At 48.7% G+C, this 14248-nt stretch overlaps 1 protein-coding gene across 3 annotated transcripts in view; it reads left to right on the top strand.

Annotated features, from left to right (window-relative positions):
* LOC125943075 (O-acyltransferase like protein-like) overlaps nt 1-14248 on the top strand; it is a 383274-nt gene that overhangs the window by 292186 nt on the left and 76840 nt on the right. Inside the window, exons 1-2 of one of the 3 annotated variants that reach the window (XM_049661430.1) lie at nt 6123-6209; nt 7338-7646. The exons of the other annotated variants lie outside the window; for them this stretch is intronic. Of the exons in view, the coding sequence (XP_049517387.1) occupies nt 7406-7646 (241 nt within the window). The 5' untranslated portion in view covers nt 6123-6209; nt 7338-7405. Of the gene's footprint in view, nt 1-6122; nt 6210-7337; nt 7647-14248 lie in introns of those variants that run through there. 3 annotated transcript variants of the gene reach the window in all.

Here is a 14248-nt window from a genome sequence, read left to right as displayed (position 1 = left end):
CATGCTAAAATATAGTCCTAGACATCTGCTTTTAAACGCTGAAGGTTACTATTCATATCATTATGCTCTGTGACGCAAAGATTGAGTACCTCTGTTGATAGACAAAGCCATAAATCCGTTGTTTCCACAGTTCCGACGAAGTACAAAATTCTCTATGTGACTTGTTTTTGCCAGTTATCCCAGTTGGTGGGCAAGAAAACAAAATTTCACCGGAACCTACTTTATGAATAATGCATACGTCAATGCCAATAGCAATGGATATAGGTATGAACACACCGTATCGCCACCGCAGAGACGCCTAATGTAGAAGGCTTGAATACAGTTGGGCCCCTCCGTTGTGTCTTGTTCTGGACACGCTGCGCAATTCAGCGGCGCCATCACGAAGTACACTGCTGGGGCATTTATGAGTGAACATTTGGACATGTTTATCCGACTATATATGACGCGCTTTCTATTGCGCCCAGCAAAGGACCAAACTGTTGCGTTTTATTGCGATAGCTATTATATGGACACTCAAAAAGGATTTCTGTCGTCGGTGTCGCCGTCGCTCTGAGGTTTCGTATGACGTCAACGGCGATGAAATTGTCGCCGCGCGCCGCACGCTGTATGTGCGAGTGAACGGGCGCGAGGGACGCGCGCTTTCACGGGGAGCGAACGCACGGTGGAGAACAAACGCGCGTTCTGCGCCGTGCTCCCAGAAGGGCTGCATAATGAAGCGTCTCTTTCGTCCTTTACATTCACCATATATATGGGCTGTGTTCAATTCTTTCCATCATCGTATACAGTCTACTTTGACGTCTATGAAGACAGCCAAGACAGCTTCGAGTACAAGTAATGGAACGCGTTTTGAGCCGTCTAGAAGACACTTCCGCGACGTGACGCCACCTCGCGGCGACAAAAACAAAATTGAGAAAAGCACACATTAGTTCTGTATTTTAAGTATTTTCGCATGCGAACCTATGAAAAACACGATGTGACTTCCATTAAGAGTATAAAAAAGCGTGCCTACGTTCAAAAAGAGTGCCCTGATCAGTCGCCATCTTGTTTAGACAGGAAAGTAGCCTGCATCGTTCTTGACTTCGATGCTGTGTTCGCGATGCTGTATACTTTGACATCTTCGTGAGAATTGGAACGAGACTTAAGATTGCCGTTGTCCACTTAGCTGTCTATTTAGCCGTCTAAGGCGAGTATTGGAACACACCCATAGAGCAAACGCGACTTCTTGCATCGCGCGATGGACGTGGGGGGACGGGAGGGAGGGAGAGAGGGGAAGCGACGTTTAGCTGCGGCACCAAATGCGTACTTGATGATGAGTGGGCGAAGCTCCGGAGGGAATCATCGGTAAACCGTGAATCTTCCGTGTAATTCGCCCAGTCTCGCCGCACTAAATCGAGCGATTGACTTCCACCAATGACACGCGCCATATGTGACGTCATTCCTATTTTATAACAGCGCCCTTCATTATAAGTGCACCATCTCCCGCTTAAGGGGACGCTAGCACAAACGTGCTAGAAACGTGCAGTACTCTCTAGTAAGGGGGAGAGGCCACAGCGTCTTACGCAGCCGTTTACACATGCCGGAACGTGCACCGCGTTTGCCGACGCCATCACATGACTGCTGAGAGAGTATAACCCCCGTATTAATAAACGCTCCTCGACTTGAACTTGACTTGCCACCGCCTTCAACGCGTTTCGAACGTGCTGCCCAAGGCGGTAGCAAGTCAAGTTCAAGTCGAGGAGCGTTTATGAATACGGGGGTAGGGCGGAGAGGCCACAGCGTCTTACACCAGCTTTTTACGCGGGCCGTAACGCGCTAGCACAAACGCGTTAGAAACGCGCAGTCTTTCGTTAATGTTGGGTATTTATTATTGCGATAGCAATTATATGGACACTCAAAAGCAGATTTCTGCCGTCGGCGTCGCCGTCGCCGTGAGGTTCCGTATGACGTCAATGCAGATGAAATCGTCGCCGCGCGCCGAACGCTGTATGTGCGAGTGAAAGGGCGCGAGGGACGCGCGCTTTCACGGGGAGTGAACGCACGGCGGAGAACAAACGCGCGTTCTGCTCTGTGCTCCCTTAAGGGCTGCAGAAGTAGGCGTCTCTTTCCTCTACAATCACCATATATGTAGAGCAAACGTACCTTCTTCCGACGCACGAAAGGCCGTGGGGGGGAGGGGGAGGGAAGGGAGGCGACGTTTAGCTGCGGCACCAAGTGCCTATTTATATCAGAGGCTCCGGCAACAGTCACCAACGCCGCACGCATTTTGAGCGAACGCGGGCAAAACGCCGACGGCGTCGACAACAGTTCTGCGTGTTGCCGGTGCTGCTGCATGTCCAAGTTTATACAGCTGATAAAGCTGCTATCATTACTCCTTATAGCTCTCTTCAAATTTGCTATCGCAATTGATGCTTCACCTTTCAGGTGAAACTGCGACACCTTTTTGTCATCGTGGTGCGTGTGTCCATGTGCGCTTCGTGGCGTAGTGGTTAGCGCCGCGCGTTCGGAAGCGAGGGGTCCTTGCATCGATTCCACGCTACGGACACAACTTTCGGAATTTTATTGCGATAGCAATTATATGGACACTTCAACCGGATTTCTGCCGTCGGCGTCGCCGTCGCCGTCGTCGTCGCCGTCGCCGTGAGGTTCCGTATAGATAAAATCTTCACCGCGCGCCGTATGCCCGAGCGCAAGCGTGCTGGGACGCACGCACTCAATCCCCCACACTTTTCTTTTGCCAACAACCGCGCTCGTCGCTCGCCGCACCGTCTCTTATCTCCACACGGCTCTGACCTTATGAGCCGTGCATTCGCGGCTCAGTTCCTGTTGAAGCGATAGACCGCACGTACCTTCGCCCGCAGCGGCGTATGCTTGCTGCCAGCGTTTTGACAGTCGTTGTCTGCAGTCATTCAGTGTGATCTCTTCATGTTTGTTTGTGCGCGCTCACACCACGCTTGTTCATTCAGTTAGTAATAGTCGGGTCACATTTTCCAACGCACGCTACACATGTAATGCTGCCCGGATCGGCAGTGCAGCGCTACAGGTGTGTCCCTTCGCACGCGCGCTGCCCACGGGAAGCGCTTCTCATCAACACCACCGTTTCACACGCGCCTTCTCGTGGTCATCGAGTCTCTCTTCATGTCGGTCTACTTACGCCGCAGCACACCTGCTTACTTAATCAGCTCATGTTTACTACAATTCATATTGTTACCAAAGCCGCTCACCTTACTTCGTATGACATTGCTGTGTTGCTATCGCATTCATTGCTTCGCCGTTAGGGCGAAACTGTGACATTTTTTTTTCATAAAAGTAGACGTGGCTACCTACTACTACTACATACTACAGAGGAGGGACAGACCCACACCCTAAGGAGCTCCGCCCCTAAAACGTTGCGAGTCGAGGCGACGCTGCTGGACGAGTTACCCATTCTGACCTCGTCGAATACCTCCGAGCCGCCCCCAGGGGCGCTGGCAACATTCACCAACGACGCGCGCGTTCGGTGCGAACGCGGGCAAAACGCCGACGGCGTCGACAACAGTTCTGCGCGTTGCTGGTGCTGCTCCATGTCCAAGTTTATACAGCTAATAAAACTATATATATATATATATATATATAAGTATACTATCCTTACTCCGTATAGCTCTCTACTAAGTTGCTATCGCAACTGATGCTTCGCCTTTCGGGTGAAACGGCGACAACTTTTTCTTTAGACACTGAAGAGCTGGAGATACTAAGTGCCCCATAGTTACGTCAGTTGGAGCCAAAGATGTTCATAGAAGAGAGGCACATTCGCAGTGACATATACCTAGTGACCGAAGTTGGCGTCAAATTGGCTGATTGAAAAGCGACGCGTGCCGAGCGGCATATACCCAGCAAACCAAGTTTGAGTAAAAGAGGTTTACTGAAGATGCCATAAACCCAGCGCCACAGGCTCAATGACTTAGGTTAGCCTCATAGAGGTTCATTTAAGGACGGCACATGGCCGGTGGCCCTTACCCAGGGACCCAAGTTGGACCAATGGATTGTTTCGACTTTGCTTAGCTCAGCACAGCCGCCCAGCGCTCCACTCATGCACCAGTGACCCAAGCTCGCGGGAAAGTGGTTACACACCAGTGGTGCACCAACGGGGGGGGGGGAGGTGTTGGGGGGCTGTAACCCCCCCCCCCTCTGAGGCCGACCTAACCCCCCTTTTGCTTAACCCCTTTTCTTTCCTTGCGCATTTGAGTAGAGCAACTCAGATGTACGACGCGCAATCGTCTGCACACTCGCAAAAAGCGCATTTTTTGACAATTTCCCGCAAAGAAATTCAAATTAGTGCTGTTTAGTTGGTATTGGCAAACTGTCACCCCCCCCTGGCAGAGATCTTGGGTGCGCTACTGCTATAGACGAACACAGACAGACAACTGAAAGTGAGCAACAATGCTAGTCGCAATAAATCTGCGGAAATAAAGATGTGGGTAACTTGAACCGCCTACCGTGCCTACATTTCATGTTACCACACTGCTTTAGTGAAGGGACTATTATGCTTTAGGGGATCAATGTTCCACGTTCGGCCCACAATGAGGAAAGAATACCTTTGTGCCAGAATGCATGCAGCTATTCATGTTGTACGTGTTTTAAGCTGCTGAATAAAGAACCTTTATGAAAATGAAACGCGGCTGGACTGCTTGTTCAAGAAATGACTGTTTAAAAGGTCTATAACTAAGATGACTCGTAGACGAATCTACGAAGAATCAACGCACCAGATTTGTTTCATCGGAACCTGCAGCACCTCGAACAAGCTTATGTAACTGTAATACATTTCGTGACAGTTCACAATTCGCGATGGAAATGACTCGGCCGAGAGGCTGCAGTGGTGAATAAAGTCCTGAACATTAAAAAGGCTGTAAAGAGAGGCTTGAAACGAAGCACTGCGCACGGTTCAGTTTACGTAACAGTTAGTCGGGTGCCTCTGCGAGTTGTAACGTTGCCCCATATAACAGGGCTGAATGACCTGCGTCACGCAGCTTGTCAGTGGTAATCTTGCGAGAATAGATTGGTGTCCGCTTGTAGCTTAACGTCTTCAGAGCTTCTGTGACGTTGAGTGAATTCGTCGCTGTCTGTTCACCTCTGGCCAGGCAGGCGTTGCGTGCTGTTGCATGGAAGATTTAATCAAAAGCACCAGAAATATTGCTTCGGTGCGTACTCTGCTTTGAATTGAAGTTGGCTCGCACTTCTGTCACCTGCCATCAACAGTTCAGTCATGTCCTGCTCCATAAGCATAGAGCGAGATATTTAGTATGTCTCTTTTTCGCATTACCTTAAAAAATACACTGCGCCGTGTTGACGGCGCCATCCTGCAAGCTGGAATTTGCGCAGAGATGAAATAAAATAATATTGCACAGTGGCTAATCATATTTTACGTAGCTGTTGGTGCGATAACGTCCCCATTGGCATGATTGTTGACATGTAGCCCATTTTCTATGTTCCCTCAAGGACAATGCACATCTAGCACAGCAACGGTTTTAGTGTGTGTTGGACAGAGCACCCTGCAATGTGGCTACCAGCGTTGGGATTGACTTCATTGTCTCGGGTAATTTGATTTTTGGCGAAGAATAGAGCGTGTACAGACATAGCAATACTTTGTGACAATTTTTCGGTGTTTATATAAGATTCATTGTACGTAGTACATTACTATAGTCTGCGCCAGTATGGCCTGATTCCTTTGCCGAGAAAGCAGCATGGGCCATTGTTATTGTTCGTTTAATATCCGCTTGTTTGAGGTTCACCTGCTCCATAGTGCGACTCACAATGCTTGAAAACAGCTTGACATTTTGCCAGCTGCGTTTCCGGTGCTGCGATATAGAGAATAGAAGAAAAAAAACTGGTACAATAAACGCTGCACTACATTTGACAAAACTTTCGAAAATGTCGGCACATGCCAGTTAAATATAAATGGTGCTTCCTTTCGAAATAACCTGTTTGAATCCCCAAGCGCATGCTGCCGCTGATAGGTAACAGAGCAATCTAAGTGCACAAGACCGAAGACCTCCATTTATATGTGCGAATGTGACTAAGCCTTCTGAGCGATTTTTTTTTTTTTTTGTAGGTCAGTGCACGACATCATGTTTTTTCTTTCTGGGAGAAAGCAAACCGCTGCAATAACCGAAGCGGGACTGGGATTTCAACTACCTGAAATACTTATGCAGATCGCACGCACTGTGGGATTCGACGTAAGCGAAGCTTTTTGTGCTGCTTGCGTTCATTGACAGTATTCGACGATGACTGTCACGGCATTCGTCAGTCATGATGTGGTGTGAAATGTTTTTTGCATGCACCACTTACGTTTGTCTCCATAGCACAAAGAGCGCACGGCGAGGCGTGTTCGGTCGAGGCGCTGTTGTGCGTCATTGTCCGTAGCCTGCGAGAACATTATCACTGCTATTCCCTCAAACTGCGCACAGCATCATTCCCAAGAGAAAGAAATCCTTACATTGAAACCTTAGGAGTAATAGTTGCTGCCACTGCCGATGCACCAGTGCTCGCTGGCTACACGTTCTTCCGTCAGGCAGCACAACCTCCCAGTATTGCAGGGTAGGTACATCGTAGCTGAAGTGTTTATTTGATGGACCGCCGCTTGCGCAATGTCATTTTGATAGCGTGGTGCTTTAATGTGACTTTGCGTGTGCACGCCCTTCGTCAGTTGTCGGCACGGACAAATTTGTACGTTGTTTGTTTTTCAAAAATACAAACGTACCGTGTCATACCTTGAATTTGTATTGCTATTATTATCGTTATTGTTATTGTTCATATTATTATTATATGTTTAAGATTTTGTCCATAACTGTAGCCATGTCTAGTAAGAGCGTTTTATTTATTGAAGAGACCCATAACGAAGCATGCTTTCTTACAGAGCCTTTCTCTTTTTTCGTGATGTTTCCATGTATGCAAGCTGGCACGAGCGAATAGTCGTTATTTTGTCATTTTCGCCGGACAGAAGCAGAAGATGATTTTCAGGTGCTTCCAGATGTTTGGAAATTGGTGGGCTTAATTTTTTCTAAAAAGTGTTCCCCCTACCCTACTGTGCCGTGCAAATTTCGCATTTAGCAATTTCTGCTAAATGCTGAAAGCGCTGCGCTGGCGGCACTGTACTTTCATTACTACTGCACAAGATGAACGCACTAAGCTCCGTACCATGAGAAACTTGGAATAATGTTATATTTCATGTAAAATATTTCATTACAACGCAGATTTACTTGAGAACTACGTTTGAAAATATTTTCCAGAAGAAAACCTAACGATAAAATCAGGAGTTTGAAGGTCGTGTAATTTATCGCTGTCTTGGTGTTACATTGTCGCAGGAACAGAGGACGCCCCGGATTCTACATCTTGAATTCGCGCTGATTGTACATCAAGGCTGAAGAAAACAATGGGTTATCAGACACAGCCGCATAGAGTCTTTTTCTCAGCTTTATGCACTCTGTTGCTGGCTGTCACTTACTTCGTATTATTCTGCGAAGGTACCCTTGCCTCCCCGAAGCATACCCACATCCTTGACAGTCTTCCTGAACAAGTGCTCACTGCGGAAATTCGACTGAGCTACAGATGTCGAGAGGACATTTTTGTCTACATGACACACTTACAAAGTGGGTCCGAATGGGCTATGAAAAGTAAGTTTATTATTGACGTTTCGTGTTGGCGAATCTCAAGAAAAGTTTGTAGAATTCGAAAATTCTGTCTTGATATCACGAAGCACGAATTGATCCACAAAAGCAGCACCTGATGCAAAGGCACTGGTTTAATGTGGATTACAAATTATAAACGCGAATGAGGAATGTGAGCATGTTTGTAAGACAAGTATCTGCATGAATTCGAGCAACATCTCGAGACCAGTGTTAAAACAAGCAACATAGGCACTTACGTAAAATTTTATTTGTTGACCAGTTTTTTTGGGAGGAGGGGAGATGGGATCGTTCTGAAGCCCAATCGGAATATGTTGTGAGAGGCACGAAATTAAAAAAAGCATCTTACTGCGCTGTTTACGTTTAATATTTTTCTACTTTGGAGATGGAAACCTGTCTATATTTCCGAACGAAAATGTATTCGCACTAAGCAGTACAGTTATTATATAAAGCCGAAACCTGGATGGTAGAAAAATGTTCTCGTTTTGTGCTACCTTAAACCTACGTTGCTTCTCCAAAATACTTGAACAAGTTCTTGAAAGCAATATTTGTTTTTTCCACAGTATTGTAGTTTAAAAAAATATAGTTTCTGTGAGTGCTGTTGTTAACAAGCAGATTTCCTTGTAGCCGCCAAGTGATACTATCTAGTGCCTATACAAGAAATGGCGTCAAAGGCTGTGGCGCCAATAAAATCAAAATTTATTTTATTATTGGCATCAGAGCCAAAAACTTCCAACGACGAATGTAAAGCATTTTTTAGATGCACAACAGTTTACATAATATCCCGAAACCCTAAACTCATGGACGGAATCTCTTTTCAAGTCGGTGATTATTACCTACTTGTATGAACTAAATGGTAAGCCTATGTTCAATTTAAATTGCCACAATTAGGTTCGAAAAGCAGCTTCTACTTGTACGCAGAGAATGACATCAGTACTTCACATTAGGTGGTGTTGAAACCACTTTTATTTGATTATACATAGAGACGAAAATGCAACATCGCGCGGTGTGTTGCCATGTTCATACCCCATATTTATTCGATTATCTCTTAGTATTGCAAAAAAAGAAAACACCCTGCGCTTGTGTAGTTAAAATCCAGCGCTAATGAAGCTCTACTAACGTGAGACCTGGGGAAATGCGAAGCAGTGATGCACCGGTGTTTCCCTTATGTTAACTCACCATTGGTTTGAACTACACAAAAGCAGGATTTGAGCCGGATCGGAGCTACATTAAGCGCTGGATTCTAATTCTGCGCTTGTGTAGTTCAAATCGAACGCCAATGCAGCTGTACTATTTTTCAAAAGATGAAGCGCCAACAGTGACAGCACATTAGGAAGGAACAAAGACAGGACAGCTGTACTAGCCTGAAACCTGGGGAAGTGCAAAGCAGTGATGCGCCAATGTTTCCGTTATTTATTCTTGTGCTATTCTTGCACACGTGAGGAGAAATCGGGCGCTTCTGGGGTGTTGGCGCTCTCTCTTGCTCTGCGCTGGTACCAGACTGGCGTTTCGGAAGTGATTTTTCCGAGTTTATGCTTATTGCCGCATATCCCTGGCTCATAGCCGCATAGCCAATGCGCATATGCGCCACACGTGACTTTATTGTCGTTAATCATGACGTAACTGACGAGCATATGATGTTATTGATGCCATGACCTATCAATCATGTTAGTCATATTAGAAAGGGGTTTATTAACGTTGGACGTCATGCGGAAGGGTTCCACGACGGGCACAACGACAGTATCAACTTGCGTCAACAGCTCCTGATCTGCGCTCGCACCTCTAGCCAAGACAGTGTCCCACTGCTGCGTGCGTTACTGGCGACGTGAGAATAAGGGGGTCATGATATCGCTTGAGGCGGCTCACGTGGACAACCTGGCGGCCAAGACGACGCTTCTCAGAGGTTGGGTTGACCGGCTCGATAGCATAGGTGACGGAAGATAGGCACTCGATGACGCGATAAGGGCCTTGGTACTTGGGGGCAAACCTGGGAGACAGGCCAGGGGAGCCATAAGAGGGAACCGACGGCGAAAGCTTGTTCAGTGAGATTGCGGTCATGACAATCTTTCTGGAGTGCTTGGTTGTCTGAAGTAAATGAGCGGGCCAGCTCACGACACTCTTCAGCATATTGAGACATTTCAGAAACTGTACTGAATTCGGAGACGTGCGGACGATACGGCAAAATGGTGTTGAGTGTGGTGCATGGTTCGCGGCCATATAAAAGAAAGAATGGGGGAAAGCCGGTGGTCGACTGTATCGCGGTATTATACGCGTAAGTGACGGACGGAAGAACGACATCCCAGTTAGAGTGGTCGCAAGCAATGTAGATAGACAGCATGTCTCCCAGTGTTCGGTTGAAGCGCTCTGTTAGTCCGTTGGTTTGCGGTTGGTGGGCTGTAGATGTGCGGTGAACTGTACGGCATGAACGAAGGATTTCCTCAAGGACATGGGATGAAAACACACGCCGTCTATCGCTCAGTAGCTCGCGTGGTGCGCCATGGTGGAGGACGAAATGACGTAAGATGAAGTTCGCAATGTCACGATTACCAGCCGAAGGAAGCACGGCTGTTTGCGCATACCTCGTTAGGTGGTCCACTGCTACGATGACCCATCTGTTACCAGTGACAGAGGACGGAAGTGGGCCATAAATATCAATTCCGACACGGTTGAAGGGGCGTGATGGACACGGTAAAGGCTGCAGGAGTCCAGGCGAATGGGGAAATGGTTTCCGGCGTTGACACGATTGGCAAGATCGAATGTATTTGCGGACATGTGTGTATAGTCCACGCCAGTAATAACGTTGGCGGGCTGCTCATGCGTTTTCAGCGAATCAGCGTATGTTGGGGATCAGCATGATAGTATGCGCAGACAGCGGAGCGCATGTGGCTAGGGATGACGAGCAGCCATTTACGGCCATCCGGTCGATAGTTGTGACGATATAATAGTTCTTCCCGTATCGCAAAATGCGTGGCTTGGCGGCGAAGTGCACGTGGGTGTGCCGAAGTTGGCGGAGCGGAAAGAACATTCAGGAGAGAGGCGATCCAGGGGTCTTTTCGCTGTTCAGATGGCATGTCTGTAGTGGTAAGACCAGCCAAGGGAAATGCACCAGTTGAATGCGGCTGTTCAGTGGAGTTCACGGGAGATCGGGACAGCGCATCAGCGTCAGACTGCTTTCGACCCGATCGGTACACCACGCGAATGTCAAATTCTTGCAGGCGAAGAGACCAACGTCCAAGGCAACCAGGAGGATTCTTCAGGGTAGCCAACCAACATAGAGCGTGATGCTCAGTCACCACGTCGAAAATGTGGCCGTATAAGTGTGGATGAAACTTGCTTATTGCCAACACAATCACGAGACACTCTTTTTCAGTTACTGAGTAGTTGGATTCCGCCTTGGTGAGGGCACGGCGAGCATAAGCTACAACATACTCAGAAAAACCTGGTTTGCTTTGCGCGAGTACTGCACCAAGACCTACGCCGCCGGCGTCCGTGTGTACTTCGTTTGGCGCAGTCGGGTCGTAATGACGCACAATGGGTGGTGAGGTAAGCAGATGCCGTAATGTAGTGAAGGCGTCGTTGCAGGCTTGAGTCCAAGTTGAAAGGTCACCAGGGCATGCAAGAAGCTTCGTAAGCGGTGCCATGATGGAGGCAAAGTTCCGGACAAAGAGACGAAAATACGAGCATGAGCTCACAAAGCTGCGCAGTTATTCTGCAGTAGTCGGCTTAGGAAACTCTGCAACGGCGTGAAGTTTCTCAGGATCAGGAAGAATGCCGTGTTTTGAGACTACATGACCCAGTATGGTGAGCTGGCGAGCCCCGAAGTGACACTTCTTCAGGTTGAGCTGAAGGCTTGCGTTGGTAAGGCACTGGAGAACCGTGCACAGGCGGACGAGATGTGTGGCGAAATCGGGGGCGAACACGACGACGTCATCCAGATAGCACATACAGATCTGCCATTTTAGACCGCGTAAAATGCTGTCCATCATTCGCTAGAATGTTGCAGGCGCATTGCAAAGGCCAAATGGCATGACTGCGAATTCGTACAGGCCATCTGGTGTGACGAAAGCGGTCTTTGGACGGTCACACTCGGCCATCGGGACTTGCCAATAACCCGAACGCAAGTAGAGCGAAGAGAAGAATTGGGCGCCTTCTAGACAATCGAGGGCGTCGCCTATGCAGGGAAGAGGGTAAACACCTTTTCCAGTAATTTTATTGAGTCGCCGGTAGTCTACACAAAACCTAATAGAACCGTGTTTTTCTTGACCAGCACAACGGTCGATGACCAAGGACTACAGGAAGGCTTGATGACTCCATGTTGAAGCATGTCGTTAACTTGCTCCGTAATTATACGACGCTCCGCTGGTGACACACGGTAGGGGCGCTGGCACAAAGGGGTGTTGGTTCCGGCGTCAATTTTGTGAACAACGGTGTTCGTTCGAGCTAATGATGCTTGAAGGAAGTCAAACAAACTTTTAAATTCGTTGAGAAGCATCAGAAGCTGCGCACGTTGATCCGGAGCGAGGTTACTGTCGATGAGAGGGAAAAATACGTCCGAGGACACGTCATCGGACGCAGGGTGGGGGGTCAGCGAGTTCATCTTTGGCTTCGGACTGGGCTCGTAGGAATCAATAGGCATGATAACATCATCGTCGACTGAGTGAACGTGGTCAAGCGTCTCATTACGGCGGAACGTGACAGGGCATGAGGTAGCGTTGGAAATAAGTACTCCGGAGGCATCCTGGTGAAGTGAAAGGACGGCAAATGGCAGCCACGCATGGTGGGGACGACTGAATACGTCAGACGGCGTGAACAGACCGGTAGTTTCAGTAAAGGCAGCACAATAAACAGGAACAATGACAGCACTGAGAAGGGTAAGGTCAGTGTCAGCAACCACAACAAGCTTGTCAACACCACGCACGGGCATACGGGCAGAAGGCACATCACCAAAAACAGAGTTCCACCTGAGCGTGAACGCCGTCTATAACAGCCTGATGGCGCGACAAGAAATCCCACCCAAGGACCACATCACGTCCACACGAAGTCAACACAAAAAACTCAATGTTGTACAGTACGTCGCCAATGACGACTTAAGCCGTGCATGCTGCAATCGGATGGATTCGCTGTGCGCTTGCAGTACTGAGGGAAAACGCTGTGGTCGGCGTTGTCACTTTACGAAGACAGCGGCAAAGTTTCTGACTAATTACGGATATTGTGGCACCAATATCGACAAGTGCAAGAGTTTGAACACCTTCAATAAAAATTTCGACAACATGGCAGGGGACAAGCGAGGAGTTACACAGGTCGACGATGACGCAATTCGTGCCTCCGGAGCTGCGGCAGTCAGTTTTCCGTCTCAGCTGCGGGTCGGCGACGCATAGGTGACAAACAACGGCGGCGTGGTGAGGGTGATCTACGGGAAGCAAAGGGTAAAAAGTCGGAGCCAAGCTGGGCGTCCCGTGCGTATACGTCAGGTGGCACGTCTTGTGGAGTGTAGTACTGGGGACGGAAAGAATAGTCGCGGTATCTTGGTGCAACTGAGGCAACTGAGCGCCTACGACAGAAGCGCGCCACGTGACTAGGGATTCCGCATGAGTAACATATTGGTCGGTTGTCAGCAGTGCGTCACGGATTAACGATGTGCTCCTGTGCACCAAGGAATGGCGCTAGTGGCTGTCGGAGAGGTTGAGGGGCCGACGCTGGCAGTCGACGCGGAGGCTTTAAAGCGGTAGCCGCATAAGTGAGTGGTGCGGCAACAGGTGTCAGGCGGAGTGGTCGACGGGAGCACCTCGGAGACTTGCTCTAGAATCACTTGTCGGAGAGACGGTGCGAGATTATGCGTAGGCACTTCTGGGGTCGGCAAATACAATATACACGGGAGCTGCCGTGCTACTTCCTCACGCACATATTCTTTGATTTGCGACTGTAGCGTCTCGTGGTCACCATCGATGGTTAAGGCGGCGATTGTCTGTTGTCGGCCGCCGAACTAGGACTCGTTGCTTAAGGCGCTCGTCAAAGCTCTGGCACAAGGTCGTAAGCTCTGCTACGGTGTGTGGGTCCTTTGGCAGCAGCATTTGAAAGGCATCGTCGTCAATGCCTTTCAACTTAAATTTAACCTTCTCTTGCTCGGGCATGGACGGATTCAGGCGCTTGCACAAGTCTATGACGTCTTCTATGTAGCTTCTAAAATTTTCGCCTTGCTGCTGCGCACGTCCACGGAGGCGCTCCTCGGCGCGGAGCTTGCGCACAGAAGGGTGGTCGAACACGTCTGCGAAGCGTTTCTTGAACGCACTCCATGTAGCGAAGTCGAACTCATAGTTGTGGTACCAAAGGCTTGCGACGTCTTTGAGATAGAACGACAAATTCTGAAATTTTGACGGGTCATCCCACTTATTGTGGCCGCTCACCGTTTCAAACGTCGCCAGCCAATCTTCCACAGCAGGGTAAGTTGTACCACTAAAGAAGGGAGAGTCGCGCTGTCGTAGCACACCGGTTACGAAGACCTGCGGAGATGGGGAGGTGGCTTCTTGGGTGACTTCGTCAGGCATTGTCGGGGCAGGTGGTAGTGTCCGACTTCGGAGTTCCAGGGTTGC

The sequence above is a fragment of the Dermacentor silvarum genome, chromosome 2 (assembly GCF_013339745.2).
Source record: "Dermacentor silvarum isolate Dsil-2018 chromosome 2, BIME_Dsil_1.4, whole genome shotgun sequence".
In the NCBI taxonomy this organism is placed as follows: Eukaryota; Metazoa; Arthropoda; class Arachnida; order Ixodida; family Ixodidae; genus Dermacentor; species Dermacentor silvarum.
This window is presented reverse-complemented; position numbering and strand designations above follow the sequence as displayed.